The sequence below is a fragment of the Semicossyphus pulcher genome, unplaced genomic scaffold (assembly GCF_022749685.1).
Source record: "Semicossyphus pulcher isolate SPU_LCO1_2020_fin unplaced genomic scaffold, fSemPul1.0.p SCAF_6, whole genome shotgun sequence".
Classification (NCBI taxonomy): domain Eukaryota; kingdom Metazoa; phylum Chordata; class Actinopteri; order Labriformes; family Labridae; genus Semicossyphus; species Semicossyphus pulcher.
Window position 1 is genome coordinate 16,310,382 of NW_027211737.1, and position 13,448 is coordinate 16,323,829.

Consider the following 13,448-nt stretch of genomic DNA (forward strand, 5'->3'; position numbering starts at 1 on the left):
TTTCTCTGCGTGTTTTTAGACGCAGCATAGAAAGCTCCCGAAAGAACAAAGTTCTTTAAAACTGTCACCTAAATTTAATAGTAAAAAGGGGTTTCTTCCTTAACTCGCCTGGTTTTAAGCTATAAGCTGTCCTTTGTGTGCTTTAACGCCATCATGACATACACGGACTACAATTACCATAACGACGGTGGCCTATGACGTTCAATTTATGCGCCTATGATTACAGTCTTTGAAGAGAGCTTGATTTGCTTCATGGTTGTTACAAAATACTAAGGTAGGAGCTCATTTAAAATTAATACATTGCTTTCTTCTAACATTTTTGTGGTTTTGGTACCTTTTTAAATGTAATAGCCTGTTAGTTGGGCGATATCCAGTCTCTGTTCATAGGAAACATCCATTGCTGGTAACATTAGCTTGTTAGCATACGTTATTACTAGCTACTTGGACGTTGGTGATACAAAGATTACATGTCCCGTGCATCTCACGGCTATTAATATCTTGATAGAGTAACTAGAACTTCATTCTTCCTCCAACTGTTTTTGTAACATATGTGGCTTTTGTAACATATTTTAAACGATGAAAATTTAGGAGAGGTCAAATAAGCCAACAGGCTGTTAGACGTGCAGATGATAGCTCAGTTGGTAAATCTCTAATTAAAATATTTCTAAATAGCTTATAGATGTGTTATCAACATTATTATTTAAATGGCTCGCCATAGTACTGAAATGTCCTTGGTTTAAAAAGCTGAGTTTGATGACTGCACTCAGGCGTGCAGTTTACACCTTTTAAGGCTCTAACTTTAGCTTCTCAAGTCATTTCACACAGCATGATGTTAATCCTCTACTGTTAGCCTACATCATAATATCCTGCCTGTCACGCTATCAGGGACTGGAGTTAAGTATAATCATGAATGGATGTCAATATTTATTAAAACATACTAAATGCTTTTGTAGATAAAATAACAATTTAAGATAGGTCTCACATTTCTGATCTAATGTGAATAATTATTGCCTGTTAGATTTAATATTTTATGGTTTTGCTGGCTGTTTTAATGCCATGGACAACAAGTTATTTATGAGCTGGTACTGGGAAGCAAGGAGTTATAAGATTGAGCTTTGAAATTGTTGCTGAAAACAGCATTTTCTTTGGGAGCTGTGCCTTGTACATAGTAAGAGAGTAGCAAGCCATTTGGAAGTGACAGAGCGTAGCGATATGTAAACACTGCCAACTGCTAAGTACTTGCAAGGCTACAAGACAAGAGGTTCTCCTTATAGGACTTTGGCAAATCTCGATTTTCACTTATATCATGGTGCATTAATGTTTTGACTCACAGAATATTTTCACTGTGGATATTTTGCCTTCTAATGTACAGGTTTATTTCTGTTCCTGCTAAGCTTGGACAAAAGTCTAATAAAAGAAAGGTTACTTAAATTGTTTGAAAAGTGAATTACCCTAAATAAACTTGACATGTATTTTATCTGTATTACAGGAAGACAAATACTGTCCCATACTGTTAAAAGTTTTATTACACATTTCCTCAAGTAATGCTCAGTTAGATTTGGCTAATGTGTGTTAAAGCTGAAATTTTGTGATACATTTTATTAATCCCTCATCCTGTTTTTTCTTTAGTAGTCACCATGGTGATGAAATCTGCAGTTGAAGACGATGACGCCGGCTGGGGGCTTGGAATACCAGAAAAGATGAAGAACAATGCCAACTGGGTTGATATTACACATGAATTCAAGGGTGCATGCAAAGGTAGGGATCTGCTCATGACTGTGTGTGTGAGTCATAATTGTGTTAAAAAAGAGACTGACGTGTTCCTCCTTTTATCTTTCCTTGTCTTCATCCCATATTATTGCAGAGTTGAACCTTGGAGAGTTGCTTCATGACAAACTGTGAGTTGGACAAATTGCTTTTTGCAGACTCATACTTTTAAGAGTCACTTAGTTTGCAGACTTTTACACCATCTAAATACTGTTTCAGAGACTTAATATCATTAATAAGATAGATTGTCAATGTTTACCTACAGATGATCTTTGTATCTACACCAACACATACAAAACATGCACTAACACTCTGTTTTGACGGCAGGTTTGGCCTGTTTGAGGCCATGTCAGCCATAGAGATGATGGATCCTAAGATGGATGCAGGAATGATCGGAAACCAGGTCAACAGGAAAGTGCTCAACTTTGAACAAGCTATCAAGGTAGAGTACTGCTGAAGTCTGATGGCTGTTCAATGAAAAGTAGATTGTCAGGAATAGATCAGAATGTCTCAATTTCTTGATTTAAATTAAACACTCTGATTCCTTTGTCTAGTTAAACTAGTTTGTTTTAATGTAAACTGTATAATTTACCACCAACGTCTGGACTTTTTGTGTTACTTCTTTATGTGCAATGTAGGAAGGGGCCATCAAGGTGAAAGATCTTAGTCTTCCTGAACTCATCGGGATCATAGACACATGTTTCTGTTGTTTGGTAAGTTTCACTTCCTCATACTGTAAGCAAGGTGGGTTTTGTGTATTATATGAATCTATAGTTTGAATTTGACTGATCCATGAAGGGCACATTTTCAGGGCACATTTTTGCTCTTTTTTAACTTACTTTTTTGGCCTTTTATGCCTTTATCAAGAGATAGAGAGGGGACAGTTGATAGTGTCAGAAACAGGGGAAAAGAGAGTGGGGAAGACATGCGGCAAAGGCCGAGGGTGGGAGTCGAACCTGGGGCCGCTGCATCAAAGTCTGTAGCCTCTGTATATGGGACGTGCTTAACCACTGAGCTAAACCAGTGCCCCACACATTTTCTCGTTTGAGCTGCTCACCTTCACAGGCCTGTTAAAGAGTGGGTTACTCAACATCACAACTCGTGTAAAGGTTCAAAACCAGAAAAACATTACAGCATAGAAAAAATGAATTAGAAAGTCATTCAGATGTTTTGACGTTACAGTTTTTGTGTTCCATTGAATATTAGATCCTCACCATGTGCATGGTGTGCATGTTTGTCTCTATTACTAGATTACTTGGCTGGAGGGCCACTCCCTGGCGCAGACTGTGTTCACCTGTTTGTACGTCCATAACCCCGACCTGATAGAGGAGCCAGCACTCAAAGCCTTCGCCCTGGGTATCCTGAAGGTGTGCGACATCGCCCGAGAAAAAGTCAACAAGGCTGCTGTGTTCGAGGAGGTAAGCAAATTCTCTACAGTCTGTCTGTCTGTGTGTGTGTGTGAGTATGTGTGCATCTGTGATACTGCACTGTTTAAATCTGAGAGGGAGCATTAAGACTGGTGGAACATAGACATTGCAATAACATTTCAAATATGGAAGGCATTATTTATGTAAAAATGTATGTGGCATTTTTAAGGCTATCACTTGTGTTTCTGCTCTGTGCTCTGATATTTTTATAAACATTTGTTTTAAAAGAGCTAAAATTTTCAATTGGTCAATGAGAAGCTTCATATTTATGCGCCACATTTATGATTCACTTTGTTTTTTCTGTAGGAGGACTTCCAGGCCATGACTTATGGCTTCAAAATGGCCAATAATGTCACAGACCTGCGAGTGACAGGTACAAGTACTCTGTATTGTGATAGTTCATTAAGTACTCAGCTTTATTGTATTGTGGACAGCTGAGGCAATTACAGATTAATACTGTGGGTTCAGAGGAACAAGAATAGTTCACATCATCTCTATCTTGTTTTTACTACCACTAGGTATGCTGAAAGATGTGGAGGATGAGTTACAGAGGAAAGTTAAGGTATTTGTTCTTGGCCACAGTCTTTGCCATTTTAGTATTATTATAACATTACATTACATTGTTTAATCATTTGTCACACATTGTTTGATCATTTGTCTACTGCTACCTCAGAGCACCCGCAGTCGACAGGGTGAGCAGCGAAACCCGGAGGTTGAACTGGAGGTACGTTGAGTGTTTTTTAAGACATAATTTAAGAGTATCCTTTAGACCCTCTGAAAGCTGAACGCCAGTTGTTTCAACATGTAACAAATCTGATTGCAACACCGCTCTTAATTATTAAGCCTAGTATCCCAACATATCAGCCACAAACTAAACCTTGAACCCTCCTTCTCATTCTTTGCCTGTTATATTTGGTTTTCCCTCTACTGTCTATCATTAGTTTGGGACTCGACCTCTGGAGACTCCTCTCTGGAATTTCCAGCTGTTATACCCATCAGTTATGATAATAATGAAGAAAGGAGAAATCAGACCCAAAAATGGACTTTGTGTAAACTAAACAAAGATTTGACCTTTGTGGCTTCTTTGAGGTTCAAAGAGTACGTGTATTAATAGAAGTTTTTCAAGTACACGTGAGCCTGTTTAATGTTCTCATGCTTTATTTTTCCAGCATCAGCAGTGTTTGGCCCTTTTTAATAGAATCAAGTTCACACGGCTTCTACTGACTGCACTGATCACCTTCACCAAGAAAGAGGTAATACATCTACGAACACATACAGTAATACAGTAATGTAGAAGTGAAGAGTTTTTGTTTATGGTTTCATCTGTTTTCAGACCAGTTCGGTGGGAGAGGCCCAGAAGCTTGTGGCTCAGGCAGCTGACCTCCTGTCAGCCATTCATTCCAGCATTCAGCATGGCATCCAGTCCCAGAATGACACCACTAAAGGAGGTAATGTACCCACCACATCAAACATACATGAAACTGTGTATTATATGCATTCTTACTCTGCAGTAGTCATCATGGCAACCCAGAAAGCTACAATAAAGTGCACTTTAAATGTAAACAGAGCTACAACAAAAGTCAAAACCAGTGTTAATTGTTATCTTGCTCTAGCTTGCAGCATTTAGCTAAGATGGTCCCTTTGGGAAGATTACTTTATATTTTCTTCTGTCTAAACTACAGACCACCCCATCATGATGGGCTTTGAACCCCTGGTAAACCAAAGACTGCTGCCACCTACCTTTCCCCGCTACGCAAAGATCATTAAGAGGGAGGACATGGTGGCGTACTTTGGGAAACTTATAGAACGCATCAAGACTGTGTGTGATGTCATCAACACCACCAACCTGCACGGCATACTGGTAAACACTTTACCAGACCTTTACTTTACACTCTGAACCAGTCACTATGAATAAACGGCTTTTGTTATTCTATTATGTTCAAGCCCTCCTAACTATTTGTTGTTTGGTTTCATTACACAGTTAGAAATTGGGTTTTATTATGTGTTTTCAAACTGATGATAAAGGCACGTGAATTAAATTAAATATGAATATTGTGTTTGTGGTTTTACTAGGACTTCTTCTGTGAGTTCAGTGAGCAGTCTCCCTGTGTGCTCTCCAGATCTCTTCTTCAGGTAAGTTAATTGCTGCCTTTTCTCTCACGAGTACAGAGATCCTTGACATTTGAGTAAAGATTTTAACTTTTTGATTATGCCATATAAATGTATCGGTAAATACATTTTTAGATCTAAACTTTTTTTTACTTCGCAAATGCAGACAACGTTCCTAATAGATAATAAGAAAGTGTTTGGGACCCACTTGATGCAGGACATGATTAAAGATGCTCTGAGATACTTCGTCAGCCCCCCTGTCCTCTCCTACAAGTAAGTCTGTCATTACTTCAATGATTGAACCCTTAACATGAGAGTTTCAGCATTTCAAGTCGTACAACATATATAAGTTGACTTGAGTTGTGTGTGCGTGTGTGTGTGTGTGTCTGTCTTACCTCAGGTGTTGTCTGTTCAACAACCACCAGGCCAAGGACTACATTGACTCCTTTGTTACACACTGCTCCAGGGTATGTCACTTTTACTCTGCAAAGTTGTCGTCTGTACATCTGGTGCATTCTCACTTCTTAGTAGCTAAGTAAACTGGACTGGCTGCTTTCTCTGCTGCATAAGTTTGTTTACAGATTAGGAGGAGAGTTTAATGAGAGCCACTGTTTCAAGTGAGATTGAAAGATGACAGGACATTTTCAGTTCAGCTGTTACATGTTGGCTCCTTGGATTTAACATTAAAGGGCCAGTTTGCACATTTTCAACCTCCGTCCTATCATGCTATTATGGGGAGCTAATGCCATTATGGTAGGAAAAAATGCAATTTTGCTCTTTGCTTTTGGAGGACGCTATCTGCTGCTCCAATGGGCCCTGGAAAACCTCCGCCAGACTACGTAAAACAAATCATCTGGCAGAGGCCAGGGAGCTTGCTAAACTACACTTCCTCAATCCAGGATGCCCGCCTCCACATACCGTAAAATGTAATCATTTGATCCGTGAGGTGTCTTGAAACATTGCCTGCTCTCCTGTTTTCCATCCCAGACATTCCACATTTATAACTGAGTCATGTCTCGTTCAAAATCGTCAGGTTTGAAATGTAGACTTATGTTTCCACAAGTTTTTTTAGACGATCCACCGGAATATTCTCATCGTATTTCGGATTCTGTACCGTTGTACCGAGTCATTGCCTGCAGCGAAACGGTTGTATTTCACTCCAGCGCCTCTCACTGGGCCGTTCCATTCAGAGGGAGGGGAGCAATGCATGCTGGGTGTTGTTGGAATGTAGAATTTGTACAACTTTCTCCACAGCTATGGCGCCAATTTCAAATATTATTGCTTCTATCGATGACAGAGAACACCAGCTTTGACTGACAGTGGCTTTTTCCAGGGGCAAATTGCTCCTTTAAACAATAAAATGTGCTAATCTATCACCTGCCCTGGACATGAATGGTTTAGTGGTGAAGCTATGTAGTTATTTGTGTTTTGTCAATTCTCCCTGCAGCCATTCTGCAGTCTGATCCAAATCCACGGGCACAACCGAGCTCGGCAGAGAGACAAGCTGGGTCACATTCTTGAAGAGTTTGCCACGCTGCAGGATGAGGTAAACTGTTGTTGTGCTCCTCTTTTAAATGATACCCAAGCACAAAACATTTTTAAAAAACTGTTTTTTAACCACTTTTATAACCTAAAAACCAACTACTTAATTCTTCTTTTGTGCTCCACAGGCAGAGAAGGTGGACGCAGCTCTTCATGGCTTGCTGATGAAACTTGAGCCTCAGCGGCAGCATCTTGCCTGTCTTGGCACCTGGATCCTCTACCATAACCTGAGGATCATGATCCAGTACCTGCTGAGTGGCTTTGAACTGGAGCTGTACAGCATGCATGAGTACTATTACATCTACTGGTGAGAGCACACACGTTTTGTTTGTCACTCGCTCTAACTGTAAGGCACAAACTGACGGTTTTGTTAATCTGTGAATCAACATGTGTTTGTATTTCTCTGTAGGTACCTGTCAGAGTTCCTTTACGCGTGGCTGATGTCCACTCTGAGCAGGGCCGACTCTTCTCAGATGGCAGAGGAGCGGATTATGGAGGAGCAGCTAAAAGGACGCAGCAGCAAGAAGACAAAGAAGAAGAAAAAAGGTTTGCACTGTTGTCGTGTCTGCGGCTGAGATGGAAAATAACTACACCATGTTAAACAAGAGCATTTCAGCATGTTTGTAGCTGCTTGTCCTTATAATGATATGTTTTGTTTTCTACTGCAGTTCGCCCTCTCAGCAAGGAAATCACAATGAGTCAAGCGTATCAGAACATGTGTGCTGGCATGTACAAGGTAGGACGTCAGCGCTGAGACATTCTTGACTCCTCTGCACACTGCAGTTTTATCCATCCTCTATTTGTCTCTCCTCAGACTATGGTAGCTCTGGACATGGACGGGAAGGTGCGTAAGCCTCAGTTTGAGTTGGACAGCGAGCAGGTGCGCTACGAGCATCGCTTCGCCCCCTTTAACAGTGTGGTCACTCCCCCACCTGTGCACTACATCCAGTTCAAGGTACTAGTGCAGGCTCTGTACAATTTCTATTCCCCTTTCTTTACACCCCTTGTTCTTGTCCTGTCTCCTCCTTTAATCCGTCCTTTTTTATAACTTACACTCCAATTTCGCTGCACTCTCTGACTGCGCCCTTCTTGCCCTTTGCAGGAGATGTCTGATTTGAAGAAGTACAATCCTCCGCCAGGCTCCGCTGACCTCTACCTGGCTGCTAGCAAACACTTCCAGCAGGCCAAACTCATCTTAGAAAATGTGCCTAGCCCAGACCCTGAGGTCAGGAAATTTAATTTCTGCTCCTATTATTATCATTATTATTATTATTATTATTATTATTATTATTATTATTTTCTGCTCTTAAAGAATCCTGTTTTATGTTATTTTCAATGTTCTGGACATCGGTAACACAACAGTTCATAACTAGTTAACGATTGATAACAGGTGAACCGTATACTGAAGGTAGCCAAGCCCAACATCGTAGTCATGAAGCTCCTGGCTGGAGGGCACAAGAAGGAGACAAAGGTAAGTAAAAATATATACATTCCCTGGATTATCATTTGGTTATGTTGTTACAGTTCATACAATTTAGTAAGTAGTTAATCTTAAAGTTGTAAAATATAATAAAATAAAACGCCAAATTTCTCCCTCCCAAGGTGCTCCCAGAATTCGACTTCTCAGCTCACAAGTACTTCCCCGTCGTCAAGATTATCTGATGCTGCTCCCAGAGTCTTCTCACAAAGACCGTCAGCTGCAAAGACCACACCTTCACCCCGGTCCAGTCCGTGTCCGAGCACTGTGTTTGCGTGATACAACTCACTGTGTAAAACCGTAAAAGGGAGTGTCTGATAATCCCAATTCCTTTTCAACTGAATAAGAAATGTGAGAAGAAACCAGAGAACTCTCAAGTGGACCTGAACAAGTGACAATGTTCACATTTGCTCCTGATTGTTTGTGTGTGTGTATGTTTTTGCGAGTGTGAAAGTCAGGCACATGTTGAGGTGTTTTTGTACAAAGAACTGGCCTTTGGGACATTTTATAAGCTGCCTCCAGCATATGAACATCTTGTAAAGTCTTTCAAAAGTACAGCTGTGGTGGACATTGATGCATATCATTCAATCACATGAGATCTTTCTATGTATTTATGTGCTTATCTGAATAAAAATGTTGAGTCTGAAAATTCTCCAGTTATATCCCTTACAGCCTCAGTTTCACGTTTGTTGGATAGCATCAGTGCAGAGTAAAGCTGCATGTTGCTAGGGCCTGTGGCATTCATCAACGACACAAAATGTTACTGTAACATGTTGTTTGAGCTGCCATGACTATTAGACCAAAACTCAGCAATACTTAAAGCTCCTGTGAGAAACGTTCAGTTGGTGTTGATTTTGGCGCCCCCTGTGGACAAAGCCGTACCTCTTATCTCTTCGCTGATTTTGTCCTGTGCATGTGTATGTGGTGTTTTTAACAAAAAATCTCACCTGCTTTCTTTAACAGTCATATGTATCACTAACTTTAAATGTTTGCCCTGAAAAATGTAAACAAAGGCAGCGTGCAGTTTATCACTTTGTCTGACTCCTACCCCCCCGCCAGCAGTTCAGGCATTAAAAATAACTATATAGAAATAATCAATCTTGGCGCTGATGGTCTGTTTTTTTTTGTAGGTCATACAGAGTAATCAGAAATAATTTCAGTCTGTTTCATAACCAGAGAAAAACTCCTCACAGGAGCTTTAAGTTAGGATTCAAATTCCACCCATGACCGAGGCTCATAAATGACACTCATTGAACACAAGAGGGCGCTATAATATTGAAATGTATCTTTTTGCAATCATCCCCAAAAAGTGCAAAACTCTGAGACTGATCTACCGTTATCAAAGGAATATTTGTATGCCACCTTACAGATAGATCTGTTTTTAAGTGCTCAGGGTTGAAGAAGGCCTGTTGTAACCCACGTATGAACGTCTGTTTTTTGTTTTTGTTTTTTTAAACTTTGGGACCTAAAACACCACAAACTGATGATCCCAATATTTTACAGAAAAGAAGATTTTTACTTCCTGTAAAGGCCAGGACACCATTCACTGCTGCTTGGAGCTTTAAAAAACCTGTTTTAGATGACAGAATATGTCTTTATATCTTGGAAGTTAACTCCTTAATAGAAAGACTTTCTCATGTTGGATTATTATTTTGACAGTGAAATCCAGTCAGAGCACTCTTAATGACTACGAAACCTGGAGGAGAAAATGTACTTGAGTTTACAAATAGCAACATATGGGTTAGTATGTTTTCAAAGTGTCAAAGTGTATTAATACAAAGCCTGGTGGGATTTTGACACAAAATTGAGCGACCTCATTAACAAATAAATACAACTGACCTCGACGATGCAAGCTCAAGTTGACAGCTCCAAGTAGAGGTCTTCACGGGGCCAACTGAACCCTAGGACCTGGGACCCGAACCAGGACCCGGACGGGTTCGAGTCCACATTTTATTGTCGGCAACCGGTTCAACATTATGTGTACTACCCAAGTGGAATGGGGAAGACTCGGCCGTGATTAGTAAGCACTGGTCATGTTGAAAGAGACCGTGCAAGCAAAGTGCAGCTTTGGCCACAAGGTGGCACAAATGACCTGCGAAGCGAGTACTCCAGCTGCTTTGCTCAGGAGGTCCAATGTCAAGTCACAGGTCAGACTCGGACAACACAGATGATAGCAAATTAGAAATACATTAGCAGTCGTGGCAAAGAGTAATCGTTATCATTGTTCAAAATAACAAATTGTCTAAGTTATCTTTATTATGCTAGATACAACAAAACGGCATTGCTGCTTCTAAATGAGCCCCGCATTTGTCATCTGTTTGCGTGACAGCAAGTGGACTTTTAATCTGAAATAACTAGTGGACTAGCTTTGCTGTTTTTATCAACACGACATGGATAACAGGAAACCTGGATGCGTTTTATGAACTGTCTTGGCAAGGAGGATGGATTATATGCACAGCCATGCACAGGGCAGAATGCTACGTCACACAGGTAGGACAAAAAGTTGTGAAGTCGGTGCTGATCAGGTCTGTTTCACCCGGCCGTGGTCGGGTCCGACATTTCTCGGTTCTGCATGGGTCCAGGTCCCAGTTTTCAGATAAAAGACAGGTCCAGCATTTCTCCGTTCTGCATGGGTCTGGGTCCCAGCTTTCAAATAATAGACGGATCCCATTCAGTTCTGGGTCATATATTTCCAGGTCTCTTTTTGAAATATATTTTTGACCCATGAAGACCTGTAGCTCCAAGCATGTAAGTTCACACCTGGCACACCTATACCCTCACTGTGCCGCATTATTATGAACTATGATAAACTGGCTCAGGGTCACGTCTTTCACCATCGTTCCCTCTACCCTGAACTTAACAGTCCGTATTGATTCAGTGAGTCACATTGCGATTTGTTTTTTAAATACGGGACACAATTTGTTCCGGATTTTACCCACTACCCAGTCTGATCCATAAACTAGGCCTTTGCTTTTACTTGTTTGCAGTGACATGAGTGATAACAAAACAGAAGAGTTTCACAAGACAGAAGAGAAGTATTTCAGAGGGGAGGAATGACAGGTAAGTGGCCTTTTGAATCTTTGTCATTGTTGAACTGGTTTTGGAGATAAGGCCTTTCTTTGATGTGCATCTCTGATTGGCTTGTTATCTGGTCACGCTTGTTAATACCAGGTGCTGACAGGGCCTGGTATTCCCACATGAGCTTCCTGCTTTGTACATTTGTATTTTTAAAATATAGGTTTGGATCTCACAGAAAAGTGTGGTTTTATTGTGTCACTCCACAAGAAAAAACGAACACCATGTATCTTGATACTTCTAGGTACTTGATGGACACTTCCAGTATTCAGGGAAACATAGTGTGATACAGACGGACAAAATGATTTAAACAAAGCCCAGAATCATATTTAAGAACACTTCTTTATATCAGTGTATGATCAACTTTAACATGTCATCCAGTTCACATGGCAGCTGTTTATTTTATTTAAAGTGAAACGATATGAGATCTTCAAAGTACATTCTGATCACTTTGACATGGTTTCTTCAATCCACTTCCTGTAGAAGCAGATATCCAGCATTACAATCGGGGATGCACATATATCCACAGGGTCGCTGACAATTATCCCATATAAAAGGTGGTTATACTCCACGGCTGAACCTCCATCACCCTGAAGGAGAGAAATCAGAGGGGTGATCTTTTGAAATGCGTCAAAATTAAGTAAACAAGTTGAATAATAAGAGATATTAAATTGTTTTCTTACATAGCAGGACTGAATACCAGTAGTTGTGGCACACATGGTGGTACTTTCATCACTGTGGTATTTGCTTCCAGGTTTATCATTGTCACCACATTTGCCCAGTTTTGTGGTAGCACACTTTAGTTTTTTGGAGGGTTTGCCCTCTGAGGATTTAAAGCAACAGCATTAGAGAAGTGACTTCTATTACGTGAATCTAGTGTCTGTATGAATGTATTTCTTACTTGGAGAATCTGCTCCCCAGCCTCCAACCTTAACCTGCTCATTTTCCTTTGGTCTGGTACACCCAGCAGGAGGAAGACCGATTATGGGAAATTTAACCGACGCCTCCTCATTCAGTTTTATGAGCACGATGTCATGGGGATGCTCTTCCTCGTCTTTAAAGTAAAAATGTTGGTCTTTATCAATTGTTTGCTCACTTTTAAAGAATTTTTCTTTCGAAAAAAATGATGCATCATAGTTAACGCCAAGCTTCACGGTCACAAGCCTGCAAAAAATGGAGAGGGAAAAAAGACTTTAATAGACAGTAAAACAGATATATATATATATCTGTTTATATTATATTTAATATATTATATTATAATATTTAATCGCAATTAATCGCATGGTTGTCCATAGTTAACTCGTGATTAATTGCAAATTGATCCCACATTTTTTACTTGTTGTAAATTTACCTGAAAGAGATATTTTTTAAAGTTTTTAACAGTCTTATCAACATGGGAATGGACAAATATGCTTCTTTTATGCAAATACATTTTAGCTGTACTTTATTCTTCAAATCTATAGATACCTTTTTCCCATAACAACTGCATTTTATCCATTCTATGTTATAACTACATGTTAGCACCACATTAGAAAGTTTTCTATACCAGTTTTCAGTTATTAGTTTACAGTATCAATTTGAATGGCATGAAAACTGCATCATGTGGGACGCAGTGTGGCTGTTTCTTACTGTTCTGCACAGTGAGCAGCAGTGATGACCCACTGCCTGCCGATCAGAGAGCCTCCACAGCTAGTCCTGCGTTGCTTAGACTTTATCTGGACATGGTACTGCCTGTCCTTATCGCAGTTCCTACCCCCAAAAATCCTCTTCTCTATGGTGCCGAATGCAGCACCTTACAAATGGAAGTAGAGAAGATTCTGAACAAGTCAAGTTCAGGATCTAAAAAGGGTAAATGTTCAACCTTTCACCTGGTATATGTTCTTCATCTTAAGTGCATCTGTCAGACAATTACATGCGTTATAACATTCTTGTAAATTAAAATCTGATCTATTCCAGTTGTCAGAAAAGGATCCCACTCACCAGCGAATACCAAAACGAAGACAAAGCAGAGCTTCATTGTTGTCCCTCTGGTCACTGTTGGTGGCTGACTC

The 13,448-nt window shown here is 40.2% G+C and overlaps 2 protein-coding genes across 2 annotated transcripts; one reads left to right on the forward strand and one right to left on the reverse strand.

Moving 5' to 3' along the window:
- The first annotated feature begins 193 nt into the window (after window positions 1-193).
- Window positions 194-8,971, forward strand: naa35 (N-alpha-acetyltransferase 35, NatC auxiliary subunit). The gene is made up of 23 exons (XM_069682857.1): window positions 194-274; window positions 1,630-1,758; window positions 1,865-1,898; window positions 2,095-2,209; window positions 2,406-2,480; window positions 3,018-3,185; window positions 3,501-3,567; window positions 3,713-3,756; window positions 3,868-3,918; window positions 4,364-4,447; window positions 4,528-4,642; window positions 4,877-5,055; window positions 5,268-5,327; window positions 5,470-5,576; window positions 5,704-5,770; window positions 6,751-6,849; window positions 6,974-7,152; window positions 7,255-7,391; window positions 7,514-7,581; window positions 7,660-7,800; window positions 7,948-8,070; window positions 8,236-8,316; window positions 8,448-8,971. Exons 2-23 carry the CDS (start codon window positions 1,638-1,640, stop codon window positions 8,505-8,507), a joined length of 2,175 nt encoding a protein of 724 aa, XP_069538958.1. The 5' UTR covers window positions 194-274; window positions 1,630-1,637; the 3' UTR covers window positions 8,508-8,971.
- A 2,820-nt stretch (window positions 8,972-11,791) lies between these two features.
- Window positions 11,792-13,418, reverse strand: LOC138610956 (kallikrein-8-like). Its single transcript, XM_069683846.1, has 5 exons — window positions 13,378-13,418; window positions 13,027-13,189; window positions 12,299-12,561; window positions 12,081-12,220; window positions 11,792-11,987 (listed from the first exon to the last, which is right to left on the reverse strand). The coding sequence occupies exons 1-5, from the start codon at window positions 13,412-13,414 to the stop codon at window positions 11,844-11,846; spliced, it is 747 nt and encodes a 248-aa protein (XP_069539947.1). The 5' UTR covers window positions 13,415-13,418; the 3' UTR covers window positions 11,792-11,843.
- Between the last annotated feature and the right edge of the window lie 30 nt (window positions 13,419-13,448).